This window comes from Sparus aurata, chromosome 23, assembly GCF_900880675.1.
Source record: "Sparus aurata chromosome 23, fSpaAur1.1, whole genome shotgun sequence".
In the NCBI taxonomy this organism is placed as follows: Eukaryota; Metazoa; Chordata; class Actinopteri; order Spariformes; family Sparidae; genus Sparus; species Sparus aurata.
This window is the reverse complement of record NC_044209.1, coordinates 24,690,862-24,715,764: the sequence shown is the minus strand read 5'-3', so window position 1 is coordinate 24,715,764 and position 24,903 is coordinate 24,690,862. Positions and strand designations below refer to the sequence as shown.

The window sequence follows — 24,903 nt, the reverse complement described above, 5'->3', positions numbered from 1 at the left end:
TGTCTCCTATTTTCTTTCTTGCTCACCCTTCCCTCCCTCTCTTTCTCTGTCACTCTCACAAAAACACAGCGAGATCACACCAAATTGCACTAGGTTTCTGACGTTTACCCCCTGGTTAAACTATAATCTGCGGTTCTGTTCCAGGCCTTCTTCCAGCTTTTACAGCGTCATGTGGTTCAGGATTCCCACATTACAGAGAACTGCATGTGGTGTGGGCTGCATGTTCCGTTTCCTGCAGATTAACTCTGTATGCCTCCCCTCGCTCTTTGCTGTGACAGACTGAATCAATCTAATGTAAATATGCATTCCTAACTCTCAACAAACCTACAGCCCCCGTAAAAACCAAAAGCCCCCCCTTTGGTTGAAAGTGAGAGAATTCCACCAGGAGATCTAAACTTCCCTCTCTCACAGATCTCAGGCCTGCCTTCCCACAGGCGCCCGGGGCTCAATGACTTTGACTTCCCATATTTAAGAGTGACTAAAAAAAGCATCTTCAAATTGCAACCATAAGTTGTCTCTCTTCTCCTCCTCCCACACACACGCTCTTACAATCCTAATGGGGGTCCTAAACACTGGGAAAACTCAATTCTCAAGTGAAAAAATGAGTCGTATTTCCTGTTTCACCTGTCATTCTCTATATCAACAGCACAGTAACACTCTGGGAAATGTAGGCGATGTTGTTCTATGGGATGCATACTGAGTTGGGGCTTCCAGTGAGAAAACAAGTGGACCGGGGAGGGATGAAGAAATAGAAAGAAAGAAGAGAGAGCATGGAGAAGGAGCCTCCTGGCTGACTGCACAAAGGGGTCAGAGGTCTGTTCCCCGAGGATATGTGAGTTTGACTCCTCCACAGAATGAAACAGATCCACTTAGTGAAATCACTTCCTGTCGGTGTTTTCAGGGTGGTAAGAACTCGGGCAACAACATGGCACAGCAGGGAAGAAGAAACTGGAGTTTGTGTCAGAGGTTTGCGATACAGAGCTTGAATAAACAATCAGGGTTTGGCTGTCGCTGAACAAGCCATTCATCTTACGTTGAAAATGTACATTGTGCGGGAGTAAAATCTCTCGGCCATGTGTAAATGTATCTACAGTACAAGCTTTATCTTGCTCACGGAGTTGTTTTAAGCTCGGTGGTGCGGCGGGGAACTTGATCTCTGTGAGATTGTCTGACAGTTTATCCTTCACACTCATCCCAGCAGAGAGAGAGGGGGAATGGAGCGTGATAGGTGTGTTATTGTTGCATTTTCAACGAAACTATGCTGGCCCATTCATGGGGCCTCTCTGATAAAGTTGACATCAGAAAGCCCCGTCTACAACCGCAGTGTTATCTCGCGTTCCATATAGTCTGCCCACATCAGGGTTCATGGAAGTGTTTACAAGCTTTAACGCGAGACTGTCAGGAAGCAGCAGAATACGCATCCCTCGTTCATTACAGAGCAGGGGAGGGGGAGAAGGACCTCGTGGTCAACAGCAAGAGCGACGCGCAGCTTGATAAGTCCGGCAGATTCAGACAAACAAAACAACAACTGCCAGCCACAATAGTGATGTGAAGGAATTAAATATGACTCTAAAAAAATATTAAAAACTTGAGTGAGCCAAGTGAGCAACAACATGCAGAAAGCATCCAGGACAACTAACGATGAGATGAAGACAATAGAAACATGACTTTTTGATATCTGTTCAGGGATAACAGATGAAAAACAGTCTTTTGGCCAAATCTGGTGTTTACAGAAGTCTTAATTATGACCTATACTGTTTCTTTTCTGTTAAAAAAGCAATAAATAAAGGATCAAAGTGCTGTTCCCATAATTGAAAATGTGTGCAGTCCATCTGAATCCATCTCTCTATAAAAGCACAGAATCTCTGTCTGTCTGTCTGTGTGTGTGTGTGTGTGTGTGTGTGTGTGTGTGTGTGTGTGTTTCTGTTAGTCAAATATCTCTGTGGATCAGGATCACACTGACCCGAGACTTTCAACATGGCTGCTGCGTGGTTCAATTATGTGCATCTAAGCATTTGCTTGGACTGCAATGATACTGTGACTAAATTAATCAATAAATGCTTTACAAATTCCGCTGAGCATTGTCCACATGCGCACCAGAGCCAATCACTGCACACCGTGGCCATGTGCGCACCAGAGCCAATCACTGCAGAGCTCAAGCCCACAACATACCTGAAGAAACAAGCGGATTGATACCTGCAGCGGCGCGAGCTGGACCGGGATTTTGCTGGCGGTTCGGTCCCGTTCTGTTCTGTTCTGAGGAGATCCGGAGACGCGCGGACAACAAAGTGGAATCGGAATCTGCTAGCCGCTAGCTACACAGCCCACATCCCAAGGCGACGGACCGGACTTAGGGTAAATAATGTCCGCCACGCTTTTTCGCAAACATTGCCGTCACGTTTGCTTTGTGTCTGGTGCAGGAAGAAACGGTAAAAACGGGCTTTTGTCACGAAAGTGTCCAAGCAGCAAGTTTGGTTGTTGAGGAACAGGAAGTTGTGGGAGGGACCTAGGCGGATGATTGACATGCAACGACGGTCGGTGTATGGACAGCGATATTGAGAGTTGAGAGATTTGTGACATTTAGCGTGTTTGGAGTGTGTAGTCAGTGTGTTATGTAGTGTTGGGTGGAGTGTTTAGTGTGTCGTGGAGTCGGTTTTTTGTTTAATGAGTCAGAATAATGAGGAGAAGCTGAATGTGGAGCAGGCAGGAGCACAGGCAGACCTGAGCATTGCTTGCATTTAAATGTAAATAGTTACATATAACTTTGTACATTTTTTAAATGTATGCACAAATTTGGCAAACATCACTTTATATTTGCATTATAAGTAAAAAAAAAAATAAAAAAATTGTTTGTTAAACATATTTGTGGTTTTCACAGTAAAAAAATCGAACTTTTTCTACTGGGATTTTATGTTTTTTTTTTTTTTGTGATTTTAGGTCCATTGTGTTGATACAGTTTGTCAAAATAAAAAAATTAGTGTACAGTCACACATGTGAGGTTGTGCTGAAAATAATGACACCAAGTAAATAGTTTTTAAGGTGAAATATAATGGCAAAATCAAAAATAGTCAAAAACAGCCAATTATACCCTGGAATATTGGATTTCACAACAAACCTAAATATCCCTTCCGCCCCACCTTCAAACACAGCCTCATTTGGCCATCCATGAAAAAGCCTCTTAACCTCCCACTTTTTTATAGGAATACACTCTTCTTACGGGCACTGCACTAGTATTCTTTCAAACGCTGTCAGATGTCATTTTTTGGTGTGGTTTAGTGTTGCTGAAATACCTGGTTCTAGTGCTTCATACAGAATAAAAAATAACCTGAATTGAACAGGCTGCGACGTAGTCCCAAACATATCAAACCCACCGAGACTCATAACCGACATCTAATCATCAACTCTGGGGTGAGAAAGTGAGCACTTTGCTGGACATTTATGTTTACTGGTCCCACTGGAAACATTCTGCAAGAGCTTGTAGCTACAGCACAACTGTCACCAGCCCACTAGCGTCCCGTCACACACCACTGCTGCTGAAAGCCCCTCGTCTCATCTGGCTGACTGTTTAAAAAACACACAACTCTATGAGGGTCTTAGTCAAACAGAAATATTTAATAAAGTCTGTCATGGTCCATAACTCACAATCCAAATGGCCCTCAGTGACCCTTTCTACTTCACACATTAAGACCTAAATGCACTGTTACATTGACCAAAACTGTATCATGATGACATAAAAGTCCATGTTGGAGGATAGTTAATGCAGGAGTCCTTTGCTGAAACCACCAAAAATCTTCAAACAATCTGAGGACAGCAAATAAATATGGAGAAGAGTTGTGTGACCTTGTATAAAAGAGCACTAGAATACTACACCCTTTATAGCTGTCACTGCACTGGCAGTAAAACAAAGTCATCATCTCCAAACTGTGGAGCCACAAAGCATTTCCATGTCCTTGAAGCCTGTCAACGTTAGCTGACAAGTCAAGCCATCAATTCCAAAAATAGAAGAGCTTTTCCTATGTCTCCATACCGCTCTAATGCTTTATCTCTTTATGTTGCACATGTGTGCACGTAAGTCTTTGTGTCACACCCACATACGGTGAAAAATCTGAACAGAAACTCAGGTTATAACCCCGCTATTGGCCTTCTGCAGTGGGGTTGTGAGAGAGAAGTTTGTTTCCCCGGGGTCTCTCCCACGCCACCTCCCTCACCCCCCCTTCCCCTCCTCTGTATATGAGAATAACCATAAATCACAGCTACATACAGCTTCGGCCAGCGCAGAGCTAGAAACTCAGTTACACCATCAGGGTTAGTCTCAGTGGTGTTGCAGAACAGACACACCTTTTGCAATAGGTTTCAGATATGAAAGTTGAGTCATAGCTGCAGTGGTGCTTTGGAGTAAGGCTCAAAAGTGCCGAATGCAATGATTGTTCTGGCTACAGTCACACACTCAGGCACGCAGACACACTCACACCCCTCCTCCTTTTCTCCCTCACTTAAAGGCCAAAAACAACTATACGCGGCCCTCTCTTGGGCTTCATTAGATGGAAAACATAAAAGATAAATAAATGAACTAACCCCAAAATTGTTGTGCTTGCGTGGGAGAGTTCAAAATGCCCCAAAATAGTCTTCCGTAAGGCCGAAGGAATGAGGGTCTGCATGATTTCACCATACAAGGGCCTGTTTTCTGCACCCAATTCCCTGCCGAAACCCTCAGCCATACTCGCCATAGTGATCAGTCTGCTGCCACGGGGACCAGGCCGCTGTGGCTTCTGCACATTTCCTTTGTTCTTTTGTTCAGTAACATTCTCTCTTGTGAGTACAAACACTTCAATGCACACTCAGCCACATTTGCGGCCGACTTGTCTTCTGCTCTCTCAAAGGGTGCATCTGTATTCAATGAAAATGTTCCTGGGTTCCGCTGGACGGAGTGGCTCCTGGTAGACTGATTGTGATGAGGCATGTCCCTGTTTCCATATGTACACGCTGTTGAGCAAACATGCAAGCGTGCATGCAACAGAAAAACAAAGAGAGACACGTTAGATAGACAGTTAAATAGACACATGGCAGCAGGTTGCACATGGCATCAGCTTCCAGCACAGTTGCCAGAATGAGTTGTTCGTATTGTATGTTTCTGCGAACAGCAGATATATTTAAATTTTTACCTACATTTCTTTAGGTTCAGTTTTTACATTATCGTACATCTGTCTATATAAGGCTTGTGGTCTGGTCAGGTTCAGGCACGAAAACCACTTTGTTAGGGTTAGTAAAAGTTTTTACTTTTAGTATTTACAAATGTGAAACACGGTCTCAAACTGCAGCCGTTGCCTCCACAGCCGCCGCCCCGCCTGTAAATCCACCGCAATCCCCTCCACGTCATCAACATCCAATCCAATATGAGGTCTGTAGAAATGCCAGTAAGGTATGACCAAATGGCGTTACTAACGCCGTTACTTTTTTTCAGTAACGGGTAATCTAACTAATTACTATTTCCACCGTTACAACGCCGTTACCATTACCAACTATTAAATGTGCCGTGTTACAAACTGAAGCAGGTCATTAAAGCTGTTGTCATCCAACTCGGCTCTCAGCCACCGGAGCTGCAGAGCTGTTTTACTTTATTATTTTTTTTAGCTTGGCGAGGGAGGAGGGAGGGGCGGGACAACCGCATAAGTGATGGTGATTGGCTCTCTAAGGTAGAGTGAGAGTTCGTAAGCCAATCAGAGGCAGTGTTCAGTTTACACACAAACCACACACACACACAGCAGCCTCACACACACTTACTAGAAGAGGTGAGCTGCAACAATGGCGAGTCCAGAGGGAAAGTTGGCGTTTTCAAAGTGGAAGTACAGACACTACTTTAATCTCTTTTGTCTACGTCCGTTGTAAGCAACTCTAATCTAATGAATCATATCTCGACGGCATACGCTTCTAGATAACTAGTGGCCAAAAACACCGTTGTTGACACTGTTGATGATGACAGCAGGCCAGGTGTGGCTCACGTGAGCTCTGCTAACAAAGAAGGACACGGAGCTGTCCAAGCAGCTACAGCCGGATTTTTCTGCTCCAGCTTCACAAAAACTTGACACAGACTGAACTGAATACAATGATAGGCAGGTATGTTGTTGAGAACATGCTCCTGTTATCAGCAGCTGACTCAGACTCCTTCAGAGCACTCACTGGCAAAAATACCGGGGACAATAGGTGCCGGTCCGTCATGCAGGAAGACATTTTCTAAATACATGGATGCCGAGGACGCTGAAATGAATGCCGAGCTCAAAAGGGGGAATAATTAAAAGTAACGCAATAGTTACTTTTCCTGGTAACTAGTTACTTTTATAGTGGAGTAATTCCATTACTAACTCAGTTACTTTTTGGAAGAAGTAACTAGTAACTATAACTAATAACTTTTTTAAAGTAACGTGCCCAACACTGGGTATGACAGGTACAAATGTGAACATATGAGTGTTTTGCAGAAACATTAGCAGCAAACTTTATATTCTCGGCAACTGGGCTGTTTCTATAAACAACAGTTATATTACATTTTTGATATCAACATTTCTACAACGGGTGTACGATCACATATATAGTACATGTAAGTACTTGTCTGGAGGAGGAGATGGCTGCCAAGCGAGAGACCACTGTTTGAAATGGCATTTCAACTTACATCTGTAAGCGAGAAACCACTGGGCATTTCTAACAAAGGACAATTCCCAGCTCTGCCAACTGCACCAGGTAAGCCAAAACATGATGTTTCCCCAGGCCTCACCAAGTGGTTTTTGTGCCCACCAGACAACAATCACAGCGTTGTCACAACATGTAATCAAAAAATGAACACACAAAGAAATGTGATATTGCAAAATAAAAAAAGCTTAGAATAATAAAAAAGAAGTTTCAGCATGTCCGCGGTTTTCCGAAACTTCCATTGCCAACATTTATTTTGGCGACAGAGTTGCAGTTTCCTGATTACTGTAGTAAGACTTTGAGAAGTAATATGAGAAGTCACACAACTCTGCAGAAGCATAAGCGACAGAAAACTTTACATGGTTAGCCAGAGACTCAGGCGAGCCCTACCTTTTAGACAACAGTGTGACTCATAATGACACACAAACAAGTTCACGCTGATCAAGTCCAGACACCCTTGTTTTCGTCACTTCAATCACGCTGCCGTGTCGCTACACCCACCTTCAGTATTTTTGTACACACTTCTGACGGTTGTACCGCTTTGTTTGTACTTATATGCATTTATGTGCGTACGGATTGTGTGCATGTTTTTCTGTGTGTATGTCTATACCGCGGTGTGTGTGTGTGTGTGTCAGTAATTCGATATTTTCTATGATGTCAACAGCGCTGTCGCAAACCTCATCAGCCCGCTATGGTTGCAGTATTTGTCTGTCAGCGGCCAACAGATGGATCCAAGTGACACAAAAGCATATACAGTTAGCGCCAACTGAAATACTTGTCTGGCTCAAGAGAGTCAGTGGGGATAATCCTGTGTTCCTAGACCCTCTGACCTCCAGACATTTAGTAGTGTTGGCACGTAGCTGGAGCTGTCAGCCCAGCATCTATGGGAGATCTGTGTTTAATTTGCAGGAGCGGACCTTGCCAGAATACAGAGCGAGAATGAAAAAGAGAGAGGGAGTGGGGGAATTGAAGCCAGTACTTTTGTCTTTGTGTTTGAGTGCCCGGTGGACCTGCGTTTCTCAACTCTGAAGAAAATGATAAGGCCGCGGCTGGAAGTCTCTGAGACATGTGTGTATGGGACAGACGGAGCCATTTTGAGCCCTTTCGTGGTTCTGTGTGTCTGCTGCGGAAAGAGTTGTGCAAGTGGTTGTACATTTCAGTATGTGGGTGTGTGCAAGGTTGCGGAAAAGGGGGTTGTTACTGTGAAACTGAGTAGTTAATAGTCTGTGTTTGTCTGCAGATTACTCTGGCATGGGCCTGGGCACACTGGCCTGGGAGAATCCACCGCTCTCCAAGATTATCCAACTGTGAACTCATCCCGAGCAGCTATAGTAGGCAATCACGGAGAGCCGCTCGTCTTAAAACTACACATGGTAAACAAGACGGAGCAACTAATCCTCGCTGACGGTTCCTTTGTAGAAAATGTTGTTTTACTCTCAGTTGCTCATTTTGTGTGTCCAGACTTGTGCGAGCGGGTGTGTAGGTTTGGGGATGAAAGTGACAGGTAACGGTGATTTCTGTCAGGTTTTTCTGGTTCTACGCGGTGACTGGGACAGTCAAGCTGAGGCCTGCCTTCTTCCCTCCAGCCTGGGAACCACAGCAGCGATGCCTGCTTGCCTAAGTACCTGGCTGCTCTCGCCCGGGAGCTGTTCCCATCCCACTCATCTGTTTATTATTTTCCAGTGAGGGCCTGTGTTGTAAGAGGGGAAAGGTGGGGGTGTATAGAGGTCAAGGCGGAGGGAATATTCTCCCGTGTTTCATTGATAACATCCCCAGAGACTGAAACGATGGGTTTTTGAATAAGTCAAGTCATAAATATATCTGATAGAAACTGGGAAGCATGTGCTCTCTGTGGCAGATTTTCAGTTTAGACCCTGCAATTCGTCTCGTTTTACGAGGCATGGGCTTGGAGGTAAGTGGTTTCGAGGCGAGGTGCGTTGCATGGACTGCTCCACCGGCTGAGTTGCATTATGTCAGGAACAAAACATACGAGGACACTAACCCCAGGTGACAAGACACAGAAAACAAAGCTATAGAGGAGAAGCACCGTAAAGAGAAAAGCACATATACACACTTGCGCATAATAGACCCGCAAGAATATCCCAGCTGACATCATGTCCTCCTTGAACTCTCGCCCATTTTGGCTGCAAGCTTGAACACCTAGTTTCGCCTAACAGTAGACATTACTCATCTGCTGAGGTGTCACACTTCCAGTTAAGATGATTGTGTAAAACTTGTGCATTATCAAGATCCTTCCCCGTGACAGTCACAAACACACAGCCATTTTGTGTTTTGGCAGAATTGTGCAACTGGTTGTGTTGCCAGTTGTTTCCACCGCTGCCCTGAGGGGTTTTTGGATAGAGTTGCAACATCAGCTTTGGGGTTTTGTGTGCTGTGGAGAGTGGGCACTGGGCACATCTGACCTCCGACCTTCCCACAGCCTCAGGAGGAGTTGCCTTTTTACTGAGAAAGGGAAGACCCTCATGCCGGTCCCACATGGCTCTCTCAAACTCACATTCCAAGGGATGCTTTTCCCACCATGGACCAAACACATCATTCTGTTGTTTCCTGGCTAAAATCCAAAGAAGTGGGCGATCCCATGAGTGGGGTCCTGCCCAGTGCTCATGGCAGACCTGACCTTCAGTAAATGCCACAGTCGGGCCATTCTCTACAGGTCAGGGGAAATATGAAGAGGGCCTGGATCTGGGAGAAAGGTCTTGTCCCTCTTATATGGCATAGAAACATTTTCATTTTCAACTGTATTCATGACTACATTCCAAGATACGTGACTCTAAAACAGAAGTCAAATTTTGTGTGACGCTTTTTAAAGAGCAATTCTATGTTCATGTTAAAAAAAAAGTTTTGTATGTTAAAAAATCAAGCCAAATTTCTGATTAGAAGGAAATGATTTGTGTGACGTCCCTTCTGAAATCTAATATTTCTATCTATGAGTCTATCTAATAATGTTGTTCCCTGACTCTTGAACTCTCGAGATTAGTTTACATGAGATGGGAGAATGTTCCAGGACAGAGTCTTCTCATTTATTTGTTTTCCAGAGATTCTCTTCATGTATTTGATTTTCAGGCACTTATTAAGATGGTTTGAGTCTAAAATAAATAAATAAATTAACAACGAAGAAAACCAGACTTGTTTCATGTTCCTATTACTGGCGACTTTGGGGCACGCAGGCACTTTATACTTGTCTCCATCTCTACTATAACACAAACAAATGTTCTCCAAAGACTGCTCTCTAATCTTGTCACAGTATCAACATGTGACATTACAGAGTTTATCACTTCGTCTTTGAATGATCTTTGCTTTTATACCAAACAAAACTGGTATGCTATTTTCTTTCTTTCTTTCTTTCTTTTTTTTTTACTGCTTCTTTGGTTTGGAGTAATTCCAAAATGTTGAAAGTGATCCTGCAATGAGTAACTCATTTCTATTTTTCTATTTCTTTATTAGTCCTTGCGGCCGCATGTTGGGTTGGTCCTTACCTATTTTAGAAGCAGCGGGCAGCTACAGTAAAGAGGCTGGGGACCAATTCCAGTTCTGCGGCATGTAGGAGTTCAGAGCAATGGTCTGAGTGTTCGTATTACCTAATATGCTTGTTTTCAGGGTGGCTGGAAACTGGAGAACCGAGAGGAAACCTATGAGAGAACATAGATAATCCACCATAAGGCCTCAGTCTGCTATGGTGGGTGTCAACATTTCTTTTTGCTGTAGCCAATTCTCTTTTAAATATTTGGATAATCCATGTTTAAGTGGTCTTTGCAAATGATTTTATAAAACTTACAAACAAACACATACAGACACCTCTGTAGGCCTGCTTCTCAAATAAGAGCAGACTGCGGTCGGTGCTTTTTTGTACTTTTCTTTTTGGGTTATGAGGTAAGTATATGTAAAAATCTGTTGTCTGTTTAAAGCTAGAGTCAATAGAAGCGTCCTGAAAAGAATAGATGGTGTAAACATGCAAATGGGCTGTAAATACTGTGCATGCAGTCGTGCTGGTGGTTGAGTTTGAAAGGGTGAGTATTTATACATTTTGAAAGACGTGGTTAGTGAATGATCCACAGTTTACAGCGGTTTTACTGTACAACAACTAACTACAGGACATATTTTTATATTATGGTAAGAGAAACAGGACATGTTTACTCCAGGAGGAGCATTTAAAAAGGAAATTGTTGACATGTGTTTCTAAAATCAAAACGGTTCAACACAACCCAGAAAAAATGCACCATGTATCTCTTGGCAACATGCATCAGCAGCCTTCATTCGGATATGTATAATTACAACAACACCTCAGGATTTGAGGCTTGCTATTAATTTCATATGTCAATCAAATACACACTCGGCTACTTTTTATTTGACCCTACGACTTTCAACTGATTGGTTCTGTATGCAGAATAATTAGATGAAAAACACAGAAAAAGACACTGCACATTAACACAATGCAGTAACAACAACTGCGAACCAAAAATTCAAATGTCCTGTACAGTCAATAAAGAACAAGCGGTGGGTCGTGTATACAGTGCAGCAAAAAAAAATGTTCCCGCTGTGATCCAGTGACAGCATGTGGAGTGACGCAGCCAGCTCTGGATAGCGTACACATTAATATGACCACATGAAGTACATGCATGTGTGCTTGGAGCTGAAAATAACTCCTCTGTAGGATTCAGAAATGCACACACTGTACTAGTATATTATTTTGAATGACAGTGATGATGATTTTGTTTGTACTGTGTCAAATACAGGTGATGTAATGTAAACTATGCAGACAAGCATAAAACTTGGGTCTTGTAGTTTAGCAGACAGGTTCAGTTTAGTCTCAGGCTCCAAATTATTCTGTGTAAGCATTTGTAACAGTAAAACTTAAAACGCCATTGCATAACGTGTTTAAACCCTCAGTATGTAACTATGTAACTGCTCAGGGTCTCCCAGTCACATTAATAAAGACAGAAGATGTAGTTTGAAGAAGTTGCGAGACAATCTGATGAAAATCTGACATGACTCACAGATGAGGTGATGTAAAGTTTGATTCTCATTATGTTTAAGCCTAGTTCACCTGCTTTCCTCCTCACTCTCTGGCATGTTATCTGTCATTTTCCCAGAAGCTTTAGCGACAAATAAAAGGCATCATTAGCTTGATTAAATTTATGGATTTGAAACATTGGGGATAAGGATTGAATGCAGGAATGTTACTTGTATCCGTCAGTGAATAACTTTTGTGTGATTGCAGTTTAAAACAAATTCAAATCATGTTATCAGGTTTTTCTTGTTTACCTTATTACTCTCCCTCTTTTTCTTTTTAATGTATCTTAATTTGTTCAGATGCACCTAAGTGATGTTTAGATCTGGTGGTGAGCCGTATAGCGTGAACGTGCTTCCTTTGAGTAAAGAAGCTGTCATACAGGACACGATCAGGATATGACCACCTTGTATTCACCAGGAATCCAGCACAAGCCTTCTCCCTCAGGGATTCTCTTTACATTTGCAACACTTCCCCTCCGGCAACCGAAACCAGGCTTTGCACAGACAAGCAAAGTAAATGTATGCCAGGCCTCAGTGTCTGTGCCCCAGGGAGAGCTCCACACCATCTAGATGAGCAGATTAGAAAGAAAGAAGATGAAAGAAAGAAAACAAATCAGAGGCAAAGGTGGAAGGAGGGGATATCAGTATGGTGTGAATTTCCCTCCGCTGCACTAATAAACAAGCGTAAGGAGGAGGGGGGATACAAAAAAATAGAACTGATAATGAATTGAGATGAGAGAAAATAGAAATCTAATTTGTAGTGTTGGTTAATAAGAGTGAGAGAGAGGTGGGGGGGAAGGAGGGGGAGAGGAGGGAGAGCAGCCAAATGACAGAGGCGTGTTTGTGTTCTGATTAGGCTGAGCCAAATGGAGGCGGCTCACCAATGGAGATAACCAACAAAGACATCTCTTCACTGGGGACAAATCTATGAACATCTTTTCACGGTCAATAGACGGAGGCATTCTTTTGTTTTGATGAAGGGGGAAAAAAAGAAATCAGCCTCGGTGGATCCATGAATGCGGCGCAAAGTTTACCGCTCATCTTCTCCGGAATGAGGCAGACAACAAGAATTCCCACTATTTTCCGCTTGTGTCTAGGGGCATGAAAGTGACGGCCATTTTCTTTAGTCCTTGCACTTAAGTGAGCCGCTATTTGAGGCTATGTTATGATTATGTTCTTACGATCTAAAATGTTGAGTGTCTGCTCACTCTCACCCTGGCTGCCAAGATATGATGCGCTCAAGCTGAATAAACAATGATGTGGGCCCTTTGGGGTAAGACAGGCTTCCTGGCATGGGTGTGCCTGCGCCCTGTTCGCTCTCTCATCTTAATGGATGGCGACAGTGAATAGATCAGATCCATGGCAGTGCTGCCGATGGGGTTCAGACTGAGGTTTTCCCTCTGGCAGGGAAATAAGGCTGGGACACAGCCAGCGTTGCCAGGCGAGGACAAACTTAAATACTGATAGACTCTTTGATGAGGTCATTGTCTATCACACAAAGACTTTCCATCTATCTATCTATCTATCTATCTATCTATCTATCTATCTATTATATATATTCACTGCCACTACCTAGCATTGATTCCTCTCTCTCTGTTTGAATCATACACGCATCCATATAAACACTAAACACTCAGCACGCTCTCTGACGCGCCGAGGCAGAAGAGAAAAACACGTCTATCCTTGGGAAGCTAATTAAAAGGATAATCATCCCCTCGGTTGAAAATATTCCCTCCTTGGTGTCGGTCAAACCAGAAAAGCAAATCATACGGTTATTTTTCCGTAAATTACAAATATAAAATGCTCCTCCGCACCCGATTCCCAGACATCTAATTACAACATCGAGAGAGAGAGAAACAACTGATCCGCGGTGGAAGAGGTTAGGAACCCAAAGGAAAGATGACATGTTAGAGGAAGAAATGTGACTGCAAAGAATGGTGAGAAAAGAGTGATTTCTTTTTTAGCGCTTGCACACATCACACACATTGTGTGCACTCGCGCCGTGATGGTGTTTTTTGGGTTTTCTTATCTGTTTATCTGTTTTTCTTCCCGTTGGACCTCATCCTGCCCTTCGGCTTGTCTCACCCACAAACTGGAGTTTCAGGTTTTTTAACAAAGTCTGTTCATTGACGTCAGCGGCTATGCTGTCAGACTCTTCTGTGGAATATAACACCATATCTAACCTCAATGTCCACAATTAAAAAAAACAAAACAAAAACAAGAGAATCACGTTACCTCGGCTCAGATTACATCATCACTAATCCCAGCACAATCAACCCATCATCCCCTTCGTTTGAGAATTAGAATGCTTACCCTCTAATCACAGAGTTTCACCGTCATTGGAACTGGTAGTTTTGAGAGAGTGAACAGAGCGGAACAAAACGATACCGTAGTGGGCAAACTGAGTCGCAGTCTGGAAATTCCTGCCGGATTGTTTATGTTCTGGAGGAGCAGAAGGGAAAAGGGACAACGCTAATGTTGTAATGATGACAATAGCGGTTCTGTGCCTGTAAAACAATGTGTATGACTGGCAAAGCTAGAGCCAAGATTCTTTTGATTTACGTTCTGACCTCCGAACGATCCTGAACGGCCTTACAAACAAGCAGCTACTCAGAACGAGAGATGATGACCCCCCCCCCCCTCCTCTCTGTGCGTGAATAAACAAGTGACCCACGTTGGGTCTGTGAGAGGTCACTGCACAGCGGAGTTATAGAGATGGACGGAGGAGAGGGCAGACAGACAGTGGGCCTCAGAGCGACAGAGAGTGTGTGAGCAGGATGGAGAAGAGGAATGGACAGAGAGGGAGGGAGAAGGAGAGATAGATGTTGTGTGTTTGTTTCTCTCTGTGGCCTCTGCTGCCCTCATGGACCCGGCCACCACAGGGCAGCCACGGGGCAACTTGGGCTGCTGCCTGTTTTGACTGTATAAAGATTGATAGCTCCCCTTAGACTCCACATCAGCTCTGTGTCCCATGTGGCTTCCCTCGCACCTTGGTCTCTGCATACTTTGGCCTCCGACTTGATGACAGGCTGTGTTCGGAAACACATTAATGTCTTTCCAAAAAAAAATAAACAAGGCATTTATCGTTCGCAACTGCAGAAAGTAAAATGCTCAGTCAACATTTTTATCCGTTCTGGACCACGGTGATGTGATTTATGTGCACTCTCCTGACGCCAGTCTTGAACCGTTCAGTGCAGTTTATCATTGGGCCCTTAGGCTTCAGAACGTATTGTTGTTTACTATATGAGAAAGTTGGGTGGCAGCGAAAAGAGAAGAGCACTGCATTTTTACTTATTTACAAAGCATTTCTTGGTAAAGTACGAAGATATCTCCCAAAAAGTGGGACAATTTGCAGAAACTTGCTAAACGCCCTGTGAATGACAGTGTTTTCTTTGACTCATCGTTGTGAGTTGGGTTTTATTGGCGATGAATATACATGTAGTATATGTATTATATTACATGTATTGTATGAGAGGAAAATTGAAAAGGAGAGTTTGTTCTCAACGGTCAGCACCTGATTTAAATAAAGGAGGATGATGACGATCAGCCGTGTTAGACGGTGGCGGACATCCACCTTTTTTCAGCTCTCATCTGCCGTGAATATATTCTGATCCCAGGATCAACTTATGTGGTGGTTCTGTTTTCCCTCCTGTGACACTTCAGAATTATTGAGAAAAGATCCATCATAACAAAGGAAGCAATAACAGAAACAGATAAGTGGAGCCCGATATTGAACCAATCCTGACCCAGGATCAGGCTGAAGCACCCTGTCTAGACATCAGCTCCACTTAGTGATGGCATCCCACAGCACCCAGACTTCATTTTGCTCTCTCTGTTTCTTTCATATTGCCCGCTCTCCTCTGCTCTTTCCCATTTCCAAGACTCAGTTCTCACAATTTCCTGACCTCTGGAGCTCCCTTTTGTTTTGTGATCTCCGACTCCCCCGGTCTATCTCGTCACTCTCTGAGGCGGGCTTAGGTGTGGCAGTCTAGTGATGATGACACTGAAAGGAGGATGTGGTGAAATCGCTGAACCAGATGATCCGGCGACAGAAAATGCAGACAGAATACAAGACTTTATCCTTTTAACATACCAAGGATTGAGGTTCCTCTTTTCTCCACTCATATAACCTAACAATGCAAGTGGATTGTTCCTCAGGACACAGCGAGGGTGCATGAGGACAGAGCGTATGCATGTTTAGTGGCTCAGTTATTGTGACAAGGCTACAATTAAGGGAAGCCCTGACCACGTCACGCTGCCCTCATTATATTGCAATTACGTTCTTGATTGTGAAACAAAGGTACCCAACAATGGTTTGATAAGACCTCTTGTTTAATGAGACTTTTTTGTAACTCCTGTGTTCATTCAATTAGTAAACAGGTCTTCCATTCAGGCCTGGGCACCCCTATTCTCATTTTCCCAAATGCGACACACCCCCACCCCTCAGTGCCCCCAAAATTCCAGCCACCCCCTGCCCTTCGCCTTCAGCGTCCCACATTGGGTCTTGGCATCCCCCTGAACATTCGGGACGAACAGACTCCTCCCCCAACTTCGGATCCCCTTCCCCCTTCCCCTCCACCCCGCGCACACACCCATTTGATTGTGATTGACAGTGTCTTTGTTCCATTGTGCGTAGCTGTCGCCTCTGATGAAGACACATACACAGAGCTGAAGCGCTGCGCTCATTGTATACTGCACAGAAACTACAGGTCTGCAACCAGTTGCACTGTCCTCTGATGGTGAGCTCCATGCAGTCCGAGCGGGTGAGTGTAACCAGCCTGGACACTGCAGGGCATGGCAGGGTGGGATGGGACGGGGTGTGTGCAGACAGGCTAGGGTATCCAGGCCAGACCGCAGGCCTCTCCCAGTGTGGACCAGGGGGTCCCGGCCTGATGGGCTAAGGGGGCCAGCTGGAGAGGGAGGCTCAGTGCTGCGCAATGTGTCTGAGGAGGCCGTCATTAGGGTTCACCCCTCCTCAGGGATGGGAACCAGGTCACATTCTCTCACACGGCACAAAGCAGGGTGTGTGTGTGTGAGGGGTGGGGGTTCAAGGGAGGGGTTTTGATGGGGAGCAGGCCATGACCTCTTTATATCCATCAACAGATCACTAACTTGGCCCATAGACATGCTCATACAACACATTCACACACACACACACACACACACACACACACACACACACGCAAACATGCAAACACATGCTAATGTCTACATATGTGCACAGACATGCACACTCACAAATATGCATATGCAAAAAACAAGTACGTGCTCCGTGAGACGCATTATGTGTGGACCTACCTGAAAAAGTTCCTAATAGCGTTAAAGTCTGAGATACTGTTACTGTTACAGGTATGCTTACCAGAATATTTATGTCTTTCCAAATTAACATTTAAAAAATGATCAATATAAACTGATGTTGGCTATTGTCAAAAAAGAAAATACTGTATAGAATGCAATGAATGAAACAAATCTGCTTGCAGAAGCAAGATGGCCAATGTCGTCAACAATTTTAAATCATGATCTAAACATTTGATCTATTCAGTCATATTGCACTTGTCTACATCAGGACACTGAGCAAAAAATTCCTTTACACTACAGCTTTGCTTGCTGCTGTGAAATCCACAGGTTGGCTGCCAGGGAAAAACACTGTGAAATACTGCCCCCTATTGGTACCAAGGTAGCATTGTAGACCATGAGAAAGAGCTTGCAGCATCGAGGGGCTTTTTGTGGCAGTAATTATAACAAGTCGACATTTTAGGATCAATCAGAATTCTGTTTATTACTAAATCAAAATGCTAGATTAAACATATCTGACCCAACCCCTCACAAACCTTTATAAATTGAAACATCAGTTCATCAAAAGATTAAAAATATGATTTAACAGCAGTTATGACCATGAGAACACTATGTTAAGGCAAACATTAGGGGCACAACAAGATAAAAGCAGATATATTCTCTCTGTTTCCGCCAGACATGTTACAACTCTGGTGAGCCTGAGTGTAGATTTATCTAGGCTACAAATTATATCATCATTATTTCTCTATAATCGTATTGTTTTTCTCTGTAATTGAGTTCATTTTTGTGCTTTTTTTTTTTTTTTTTTTTTTTAAATCTGTCCATGGGGTTTGTATCTGATGTCCTGTCTGTGTTTTCTCTTTGAAACGATATACACATCTGACCACTTCAGCTCCTCCCATAAAGCAATGACCAAGGCATGGCATTGACTTTATAATATGTATACAGACCCGTCCAATGTGTGTGATGCTTGTACTTCCGACTATGCTTCTCTGTGTGTATGTGTGAGTACGTGAGGTCATCCTGCAGACATCTCTGTGACAAACCTGTGCAACTGTGCATGTTGTCTGGCAAAGCTTATCGTGGTAGTGTCTTTGAACGAAAAAAGGCGGCTCCTCTCTCCTCTCAGGGTTACTGGCTCTACTCTACCTGCTTCGCCCCAAAACCTCAGGAAAAGGCGGTAGGGAATGGGTGGGGTCAACAGGGCAGGATCAGACACCCTCTTCAGTTAGGTGAGATGGTGCGTCGACGCAGGCAGCTGCACGTCAGGCACTTGAGGATGCTCATGGTGATGTGCATGAGAGGGCCGAAATTGAAGAGGAGGTTGTAGAAAGTGTTTACAGACAGGCCACCAGTCTCGTCTGCGTACTTTAAGGCCACGATGGGTGTGTAGAGGTTGTTGGTCAGATTCCTGAAGCGAGGGCTGCTCGACTCAATAACCTTCTTAATGCACTGAAGAGATGAGAAACAAAAGAAGGTTTTCACTGATTTGATTGCTTTGCAGGCTTGTTAAATATATCAGTTAGTGACCAGACGGAAAAACAACACTGATCCTTGAACGCTGAGATATATTTGGCATGGAGCCGTTCCCTTACTTTGGCTATGTCATCTGGCATCTGGCCCATGGCGTCGAATATATCTATGGACGACGGCAGGTAAACGTCTTTGAAATATCGAACTGTGTCGGCATCGACTCCCGGATACTCCATCTTGGCCACATCCTCCATCATCTTCGTCTCAAACTCAGTGTGCACGGGGCCGGGCTCAATCATGGACAAGCTGTGGGCAGTCAGATGCAGAAAGGCCCGTGAGGGAGCATGTCCAATACAAAGTGAAGACAGATGTGAAGGAGGAACGGAGGAAAGAGGGTAATCTACCGGATATTGAACTTCATCAGCTGCACGGCCATGCTCTCGCAGAAACCTTCCATGGCGAACTTAGAGGCAGTGTAAACATCATTGAACACCACTCCTGCACCAACAATGGGTGAAAAAAAAGATATCAGTGCTTTGTATTATCAAAGAGTTCATTCACAGCAGACATGAGTCAAGCATAATTTACACATAAAGCTACTTGAATCAATCAAGTAGATAAAAAGCACAATAGAAGTGCCAGACAGAACATGTAAGTCAGTTTCTCTAACTTGCGTTGTGATTGACAGCTTATCAGATACTCTTTAACTCGTTCTGGAAAACCCCGCCCGTCTGGCACTTCAGACTGCTTCTATCAAACACTACAGATTCATAGCAGCTAGTTGTTAATTGACTGAAGTCATGTCAGCAGACCTTTTACTGGCATAGACCGGCGGCTAATTAAAAAAACCCTTCAAGCACCGAAACTTTCATCTGTCAAGCATTCTCATATAAGCACTGAAAATAACAGTAGTAAAAATGTACCAATCTAATCTAATAGATCCTAAAGCAAAGAACAAACTGTGTCGTGGATGATCAGCATATATTATCTTATCAAATTCTCCTGCTGTTCTGCTGAGACAAAGTACAGATGTCAGAATTATATGATAAATCTTAATTTTTTCAACACATTTTTGACAGACTGAAACTGTGACGGTATGTGCAGTGCCCCTGGCTACACGTACAAACCCCAAACCAAGCATCTTTCCCTGTGTTTATGGATCGTACCCTGAAGGCCCATGACGCTGCTCATGACCACGATGTGTCCCGAACGCCTCTTCTTCATGTCCGGCATCACTTCTTTGATCATGCGGACGACACCGAAGAAGTTGGTCTCAAACACTTTCTTCATCTCCTCGATGCTGATGCTCTCCACAGGTCCCAACAGGCCCACGCCGGCGTTGTTGACTGACGGGAAACACACGAGCACACGGATGACGCACTGCTTGTACCTCCCAACACCACAGATGTCAAGACTTTTGAATGATCTTGGCGACTTGATATGAAGTGATATATCTGAGTAGTTCACGCTGTTCTCTTGGCCTTTCCACAAAAATAGGACTGATAAGACTACAGATGGTTTTACTCGATATTGCCACCAGATGTCAGCGTGGGACAGCGGCAGAGAGGTGTGATGTAACACCAGTCCATGTTGCTGGGCCTCAGGGTCTTGAGTAATTAGGTGAAGGGGGATCTAATGTTGGATTTAGAGTGAAATGGAGGCAGGTTTATAAATAGAAGCTTTATCCAGACTTAAGGTTGAAAAACAATTACCTATTCAAGAGTTATTAATCCAGCAGAGTACAACGCACTGCCACCAGACTGACCATGAACTGACCTCATGTTTTCATATAGAGCGACTTACCACGGCTAAGAGCTCAGTGAAATGTTGGTGACCTGCTGGGATTTTTCAAAAAAAAACACCCTCGACTTTGTTTCAGCTGTGAGGACGCGCCGGTTACAGAAGGTGTCGCGGGCAGACAGAGCTGCAGACTCCCAGCTAGATTTCACACGCTCGTGAAATCAGTATGGTGGTCATCTCTGTTTTGGTGCAGAATCCATCTGCCCACTGGAATTTCAAGACTCTCCCAATCTCCTCCTCCCCCCCCCCCACCCGCCTACTCTTAATGTCAACTGCAAAACTGCAGACACTGTAACAAGAGAGTCACGGCTAAGAATGTTCAGAAACTTCCTCCTGAAGTCTTATTATAGTCACAGTTATAACGCTGTTATTGGTGATTGCTGATTCTGGTTCTTTTTCCGACAGGTCTATTGGATTTCTGCTCCTACTGTCTTATGAGAATATGACATTGATCTCTCTAAATAGAGGCCAGGGTTAGTGCTCCATGTATTTTGTTATCCTCGCTGCACACACAGATAAGAAAATGAGTAAGGCCGCACAGCACATCATTTTATCACTTAACGTTACAGACTAACGTGATTCATCGGCCGTTCTTTGTGACTAATGTGGACAACAGTGTTCGAAATTTGGTCCGGCGCTGACTGAGAGCACTTCAGCCAGAAGGAAGAGCAGATGAGACCTTTTTGTCAAAGAAAAAAAAATCACTTTGTTTAACCACAAACAGCTGCTGTGTCACTCTGGCCAAATCCACCAGACTTTAATTTCATCATTGTGAAAAACTCGACAGAAACAAAATTAAACTGCCTTTAATAGTTTCCTGCTCATCACAAACTCTGGTTTGATCAAAATAAACCCTTAATTCACTGAGCGAGACGTACAAATGTTGTGGCTTTAAACACCATTTCCCCCCCGCCGCGTCTCTGATGTCTGCCTTCCCTCTTGCAACGTTTTAACATCTAACGCAGCGAATGGATGGTTTTATCTGGACTAAACACAGTGGAAAGGCGAACCAGGATGGCTTTGGAGAGTTTTATTTTGTATTTTTTTCCCTTTCTTGAATTTGAATGATTCAATCTCTATTCCTGCAAATGGAGTCTGGTGGCTTTGGAGTGATAGCGGCTGTTTCTGGTTGAAAAAATCTTTAACAAAAAGGCTCATCTCTGTAGGGATCCTTTCCATCCTGTTATCAGACACCCAGAATAACAATCTGAGCCTGTCGGCGACAAAAACAAGCACTTCAAGTGGTCGTACTTCGATGTGTGCAATTGCCTGGAGGGATAACATTGCAGCCCGTCTGCAGCGCTCTCGCTCAATACTAAAAAAAAGTTTTCCCCATTCCCCACTTGGGGAAAAACATGGGGAAATAGGGTCCAGGTTGGAAACAAACTCAAGTCACCCTTTAATAGATATATGTTGATCTACATACAGGACAAAGACGCCACGTCATTGAAAGCCGGGGAAGGGCTCAAATGCGGACGCAGGGCCTGGATTCTGGTGTGTTTCACTCACTCAGGATGTCAATATGGCGGTCCTTAACATTGTTGATGCACTGCTTGACGGACTCGTCACTGCACACATCTAGTGGAAGCAACATCAGGGTCTTGCCGTACGTATCCCCCGCGGCCTCTATGAGCTTGTCCTTTTTCTTCAGATCCCGCATGGTGGCGATGACTGACAAGGGAGAGACAGAGCACCAACATGTTATTTCACTTGTAGGCTGCAAAAAAAAAAAGTGCGTGGAATTGACTGTGTGAAGCCCTCCAGTAATCAGTGTTAAAGGGACTTTTGTCTGGATAATTTAGAATTTCATGCATTCACCGTTCATCACTGAACTGGTAATGATTGGTGAAATAGCGAATAATTGTTTTCTGCAGGAAAAGAGAAAAACTCCAGATCCATTGTCACACTGTTGAAGAAAACACACAGAACCCTCTTATCTGCGAGGCCACCGCCAGACGACTTCCTTAACACACACACACACACACACACACACACACACACACAGTGCAGTGTTGTGACAGAGTCAGATGTGCGGGTCAGAGTTCCCAGCAGTGACCACGCCTGTCAGTTTACAGAACACAGAATTGATTTCCTGTGAACTTTACACGCTGAGCAACATTAACCTACATACAGCGCAGGAATCTATCACGACCGGTGACAGCAGCTATCAGCACAGCGTTCACTTGGCTTTCACGCCGTCTTCCATGTTGTGTGTTGTGCTAACGCTGTGCTGACTGACGTTATCTAGCGGGGGAAAAAAGACAGACAGGGGCGGTTGCACAATGGCAATCAGCAGAAGTAAACAACCTGTTATGCAGACGTTTGCCGAATCTTGCTGTTGTCCTTGACAGACGAGGACGCACGTCACCTGATTCTTGTCTAAACAGAGACGGGGCTGGATACGGAACGTTTTAAAGAGGGATTGCCACACTGTAGAGGTTTTTTTCCAATCCTGTGCAATTTTTTACTGATCTAACATTTCATGATGTGTAATGCTCAAACCATGCAACTTGTAGCAGTCAAATGCACACTGCGCATTCACGCCGTCTCATGAAGTCTAATTAATCCTAATCTTATGATTTGAGATCTGTGTGTCCATGAAGCAACAAAGAGATTTAGGGAACAACAGATCCATTGTTCCCGTGGCTCCTGCAGGAATTATTCTTGGGCTGCTTAAACATTCTTGAACGAACCACACTGCATCGCACGCACAGAAGTCTTTTTGGGGGGTTTCTCGGAGTTCGCCGCATGTTACTGCAGCTAATGAATACTTTATGCACAATGCAATATTTAATCTCTGTTGGATTTTTCCAAAGACCCTGGAAAAAGCGCAGATCAGCGTCGCTCGCTCAGAGGTGGCCTCATTTTCACGTTGTGAAAAAGAATCAGCTCAAACTGGTGCTGAGGGAGCAGTTAATCACTTCTGTTTTGCTCATCTATTTCACTGTAATAAATCCTGTCAGACCCTGATGGCCCCAAAGATAAATAAAACTCTAACTAACCCTTGCTCAGTGGTTCCCGAATTGGCCGAAGCACAGCGGTAATGACTTAAATTGGCCAAAATGAGTTAAATTAGCTAATGCACAGGATGACCGATTTACTGAAGTCACTGACTGTAAAGGCCAACAGCCAATTATGTAACCCTGCATTAAGTCACATCTAACAACAAAGGGGGGGTGGGGGGGGTCTGAAGGCAATCTCTTACCAACAGGGGTGGGGGTGGGAGTGAGGTCTAACATTAGTCTGTCTGGGGCTCCTTGACATGGTCTTGGATCTCTAATTCCTCCAATGACATTAATGATGGCTGGGAAGCAGCGGAGGAGACGCACAGAGCAACAATGTCAAAGTGGGACACCCTAACTCCTCTGTGCACCAATGAAGTCCTCAAACAAGGCCCTTGCTTTGGAGTGAACCCTCGCTTGTACAGGTCTCAAACTTTGTCCCCCTTTCAGCACTCGCTCCACTGAGGGGACTATAGGCACATTAGACACGGCACTAAACCGGAGCAGGCGGTCCACAATTCACTTCGATAAAAGGGCTCTTTGTGCCGGAGAAGTCACTTGAAAGAGAACTGACAAGACTCCTTTTATGAATCCGCCTGGAAAGCGGCATCCTCGCAGAGCTCTGCCCTGGAAACTGCGCTTTCAGATGATAATAGTTGAGCCAAAGGGGCGACCGAGTCCCAGACCTTACAAAAGGATATGGATCCGATATCAGCAGGGTTAGCTCCTTTCAACTGACACCACGCCGAGTCTCTTATTTGCGTTAAGACGGAGAGTTGCGCATGAAACTCAACCGAACTTTGTGCGTAAAGGAGACGTGGTGCAACGGCGGAGCTCTGCGAGGGGGGAAGTAAACACGGAATAGGCTTCGCAGCGAAGCACACTGTTACAGGCTCGTTACTAACAGGACCGATCAAAGAAAACAATGTAGAAGAAAGCGCATTTACCATGGTAACGCTTCTTTTCATCTTTGGCCAGCGTGACGGCGATTCGTAACCCGATGCCGGAGGAGCAGCCGGTGATCAGCACAACTTTCTGCCCGCTGCTCGCCATGATCTGTCCGGGTTAGGCGCCGTGTTTTTCAGCGGTCCTCTGCTCCGGATGGTCGCTGCCGAGGGAGCTGAGTTACCGATCACCGGACTTTAAAGAACTAAAGCGGATCATGCAGCCGCCGCAGCCATGTGAGCGTCTAAATCAGTCACATGTTCAATCAAATCAGGGACCAAAAAACACTTGGTATCGCACACGGCTCTCACTGACACGATTTTCTTCTTGATAGGTGCCGCCTGCCCTGAAAAATACACTTAATTCCTCTAAATGTGTGTGTGTGTGTGTCCGTGCATGCGCGCACGTGCGTGTGGAAGAGAGGGGGCAGTGCTTATTTGATTTCTGAGCTGTGTGACCCCAACAACAAGCAACACACATACACACACACGAGCTTTACGTCCTGAACTTTTTGTCCTCAACTGATGGGACAGGACTTAGTTTTACTCTCATGTATATTTTGGCAGCATTCCCCAAAACTGTTATGCAACATTTTAGACTGATATAAATCCAACACGTGAAAGTAAACCAGTTGATTCAACTGTCAACACAACTTTTTAAACGAGCTTTTACATAT

The 24,903-nt window shown here is 44.3% G+C and overlaps 1 protein-coding gene across 2 annotated transcripts; it reads right to left on the bottom strand.

The window, feature by feature from the left end:
- Positions 1-17,464: 17,464 nt before the first annotated feature.
- On the bottom strand, positions 17,465-24,656 carry rdh8a (retinol dehydrogenase 8a). 2 transcript variants are annotated; one of them, XM_030408843.1, is made up of 6 exons: positions 24,230-24,656; positions 21,790-21,951; positions 19,647-19,826; positions 18,885-18,978; positions 18,603-18,786; positions 17,465-18,459 (listed from the first exon to the last, which is right to left on the bottom strand). In XM_030408843.1, the coding sequence occupies exons 1-6, from the start codon at positions 24,333-24,335 to the stop codon at positions 18,232-18,234; spliced, it is 954 nt and encodes a 317-aa protein (XP_030264703.1). In that variant the 5' UTR covers positions 24,336-24,656; the 3' UTR covers positions 17,465-18,231. The 2 variants fall into 2 exon arrangements, with proteins under 2 accessions (XP_030264703.1, XP_030264704.1); XM_030408844.1 differs by lacking the exon at positions 24,230-24,656 and adding an exon at positions 23,486-23,917.
- Positions 24,657-24,903: the final 247 nt, after the last annotated feature.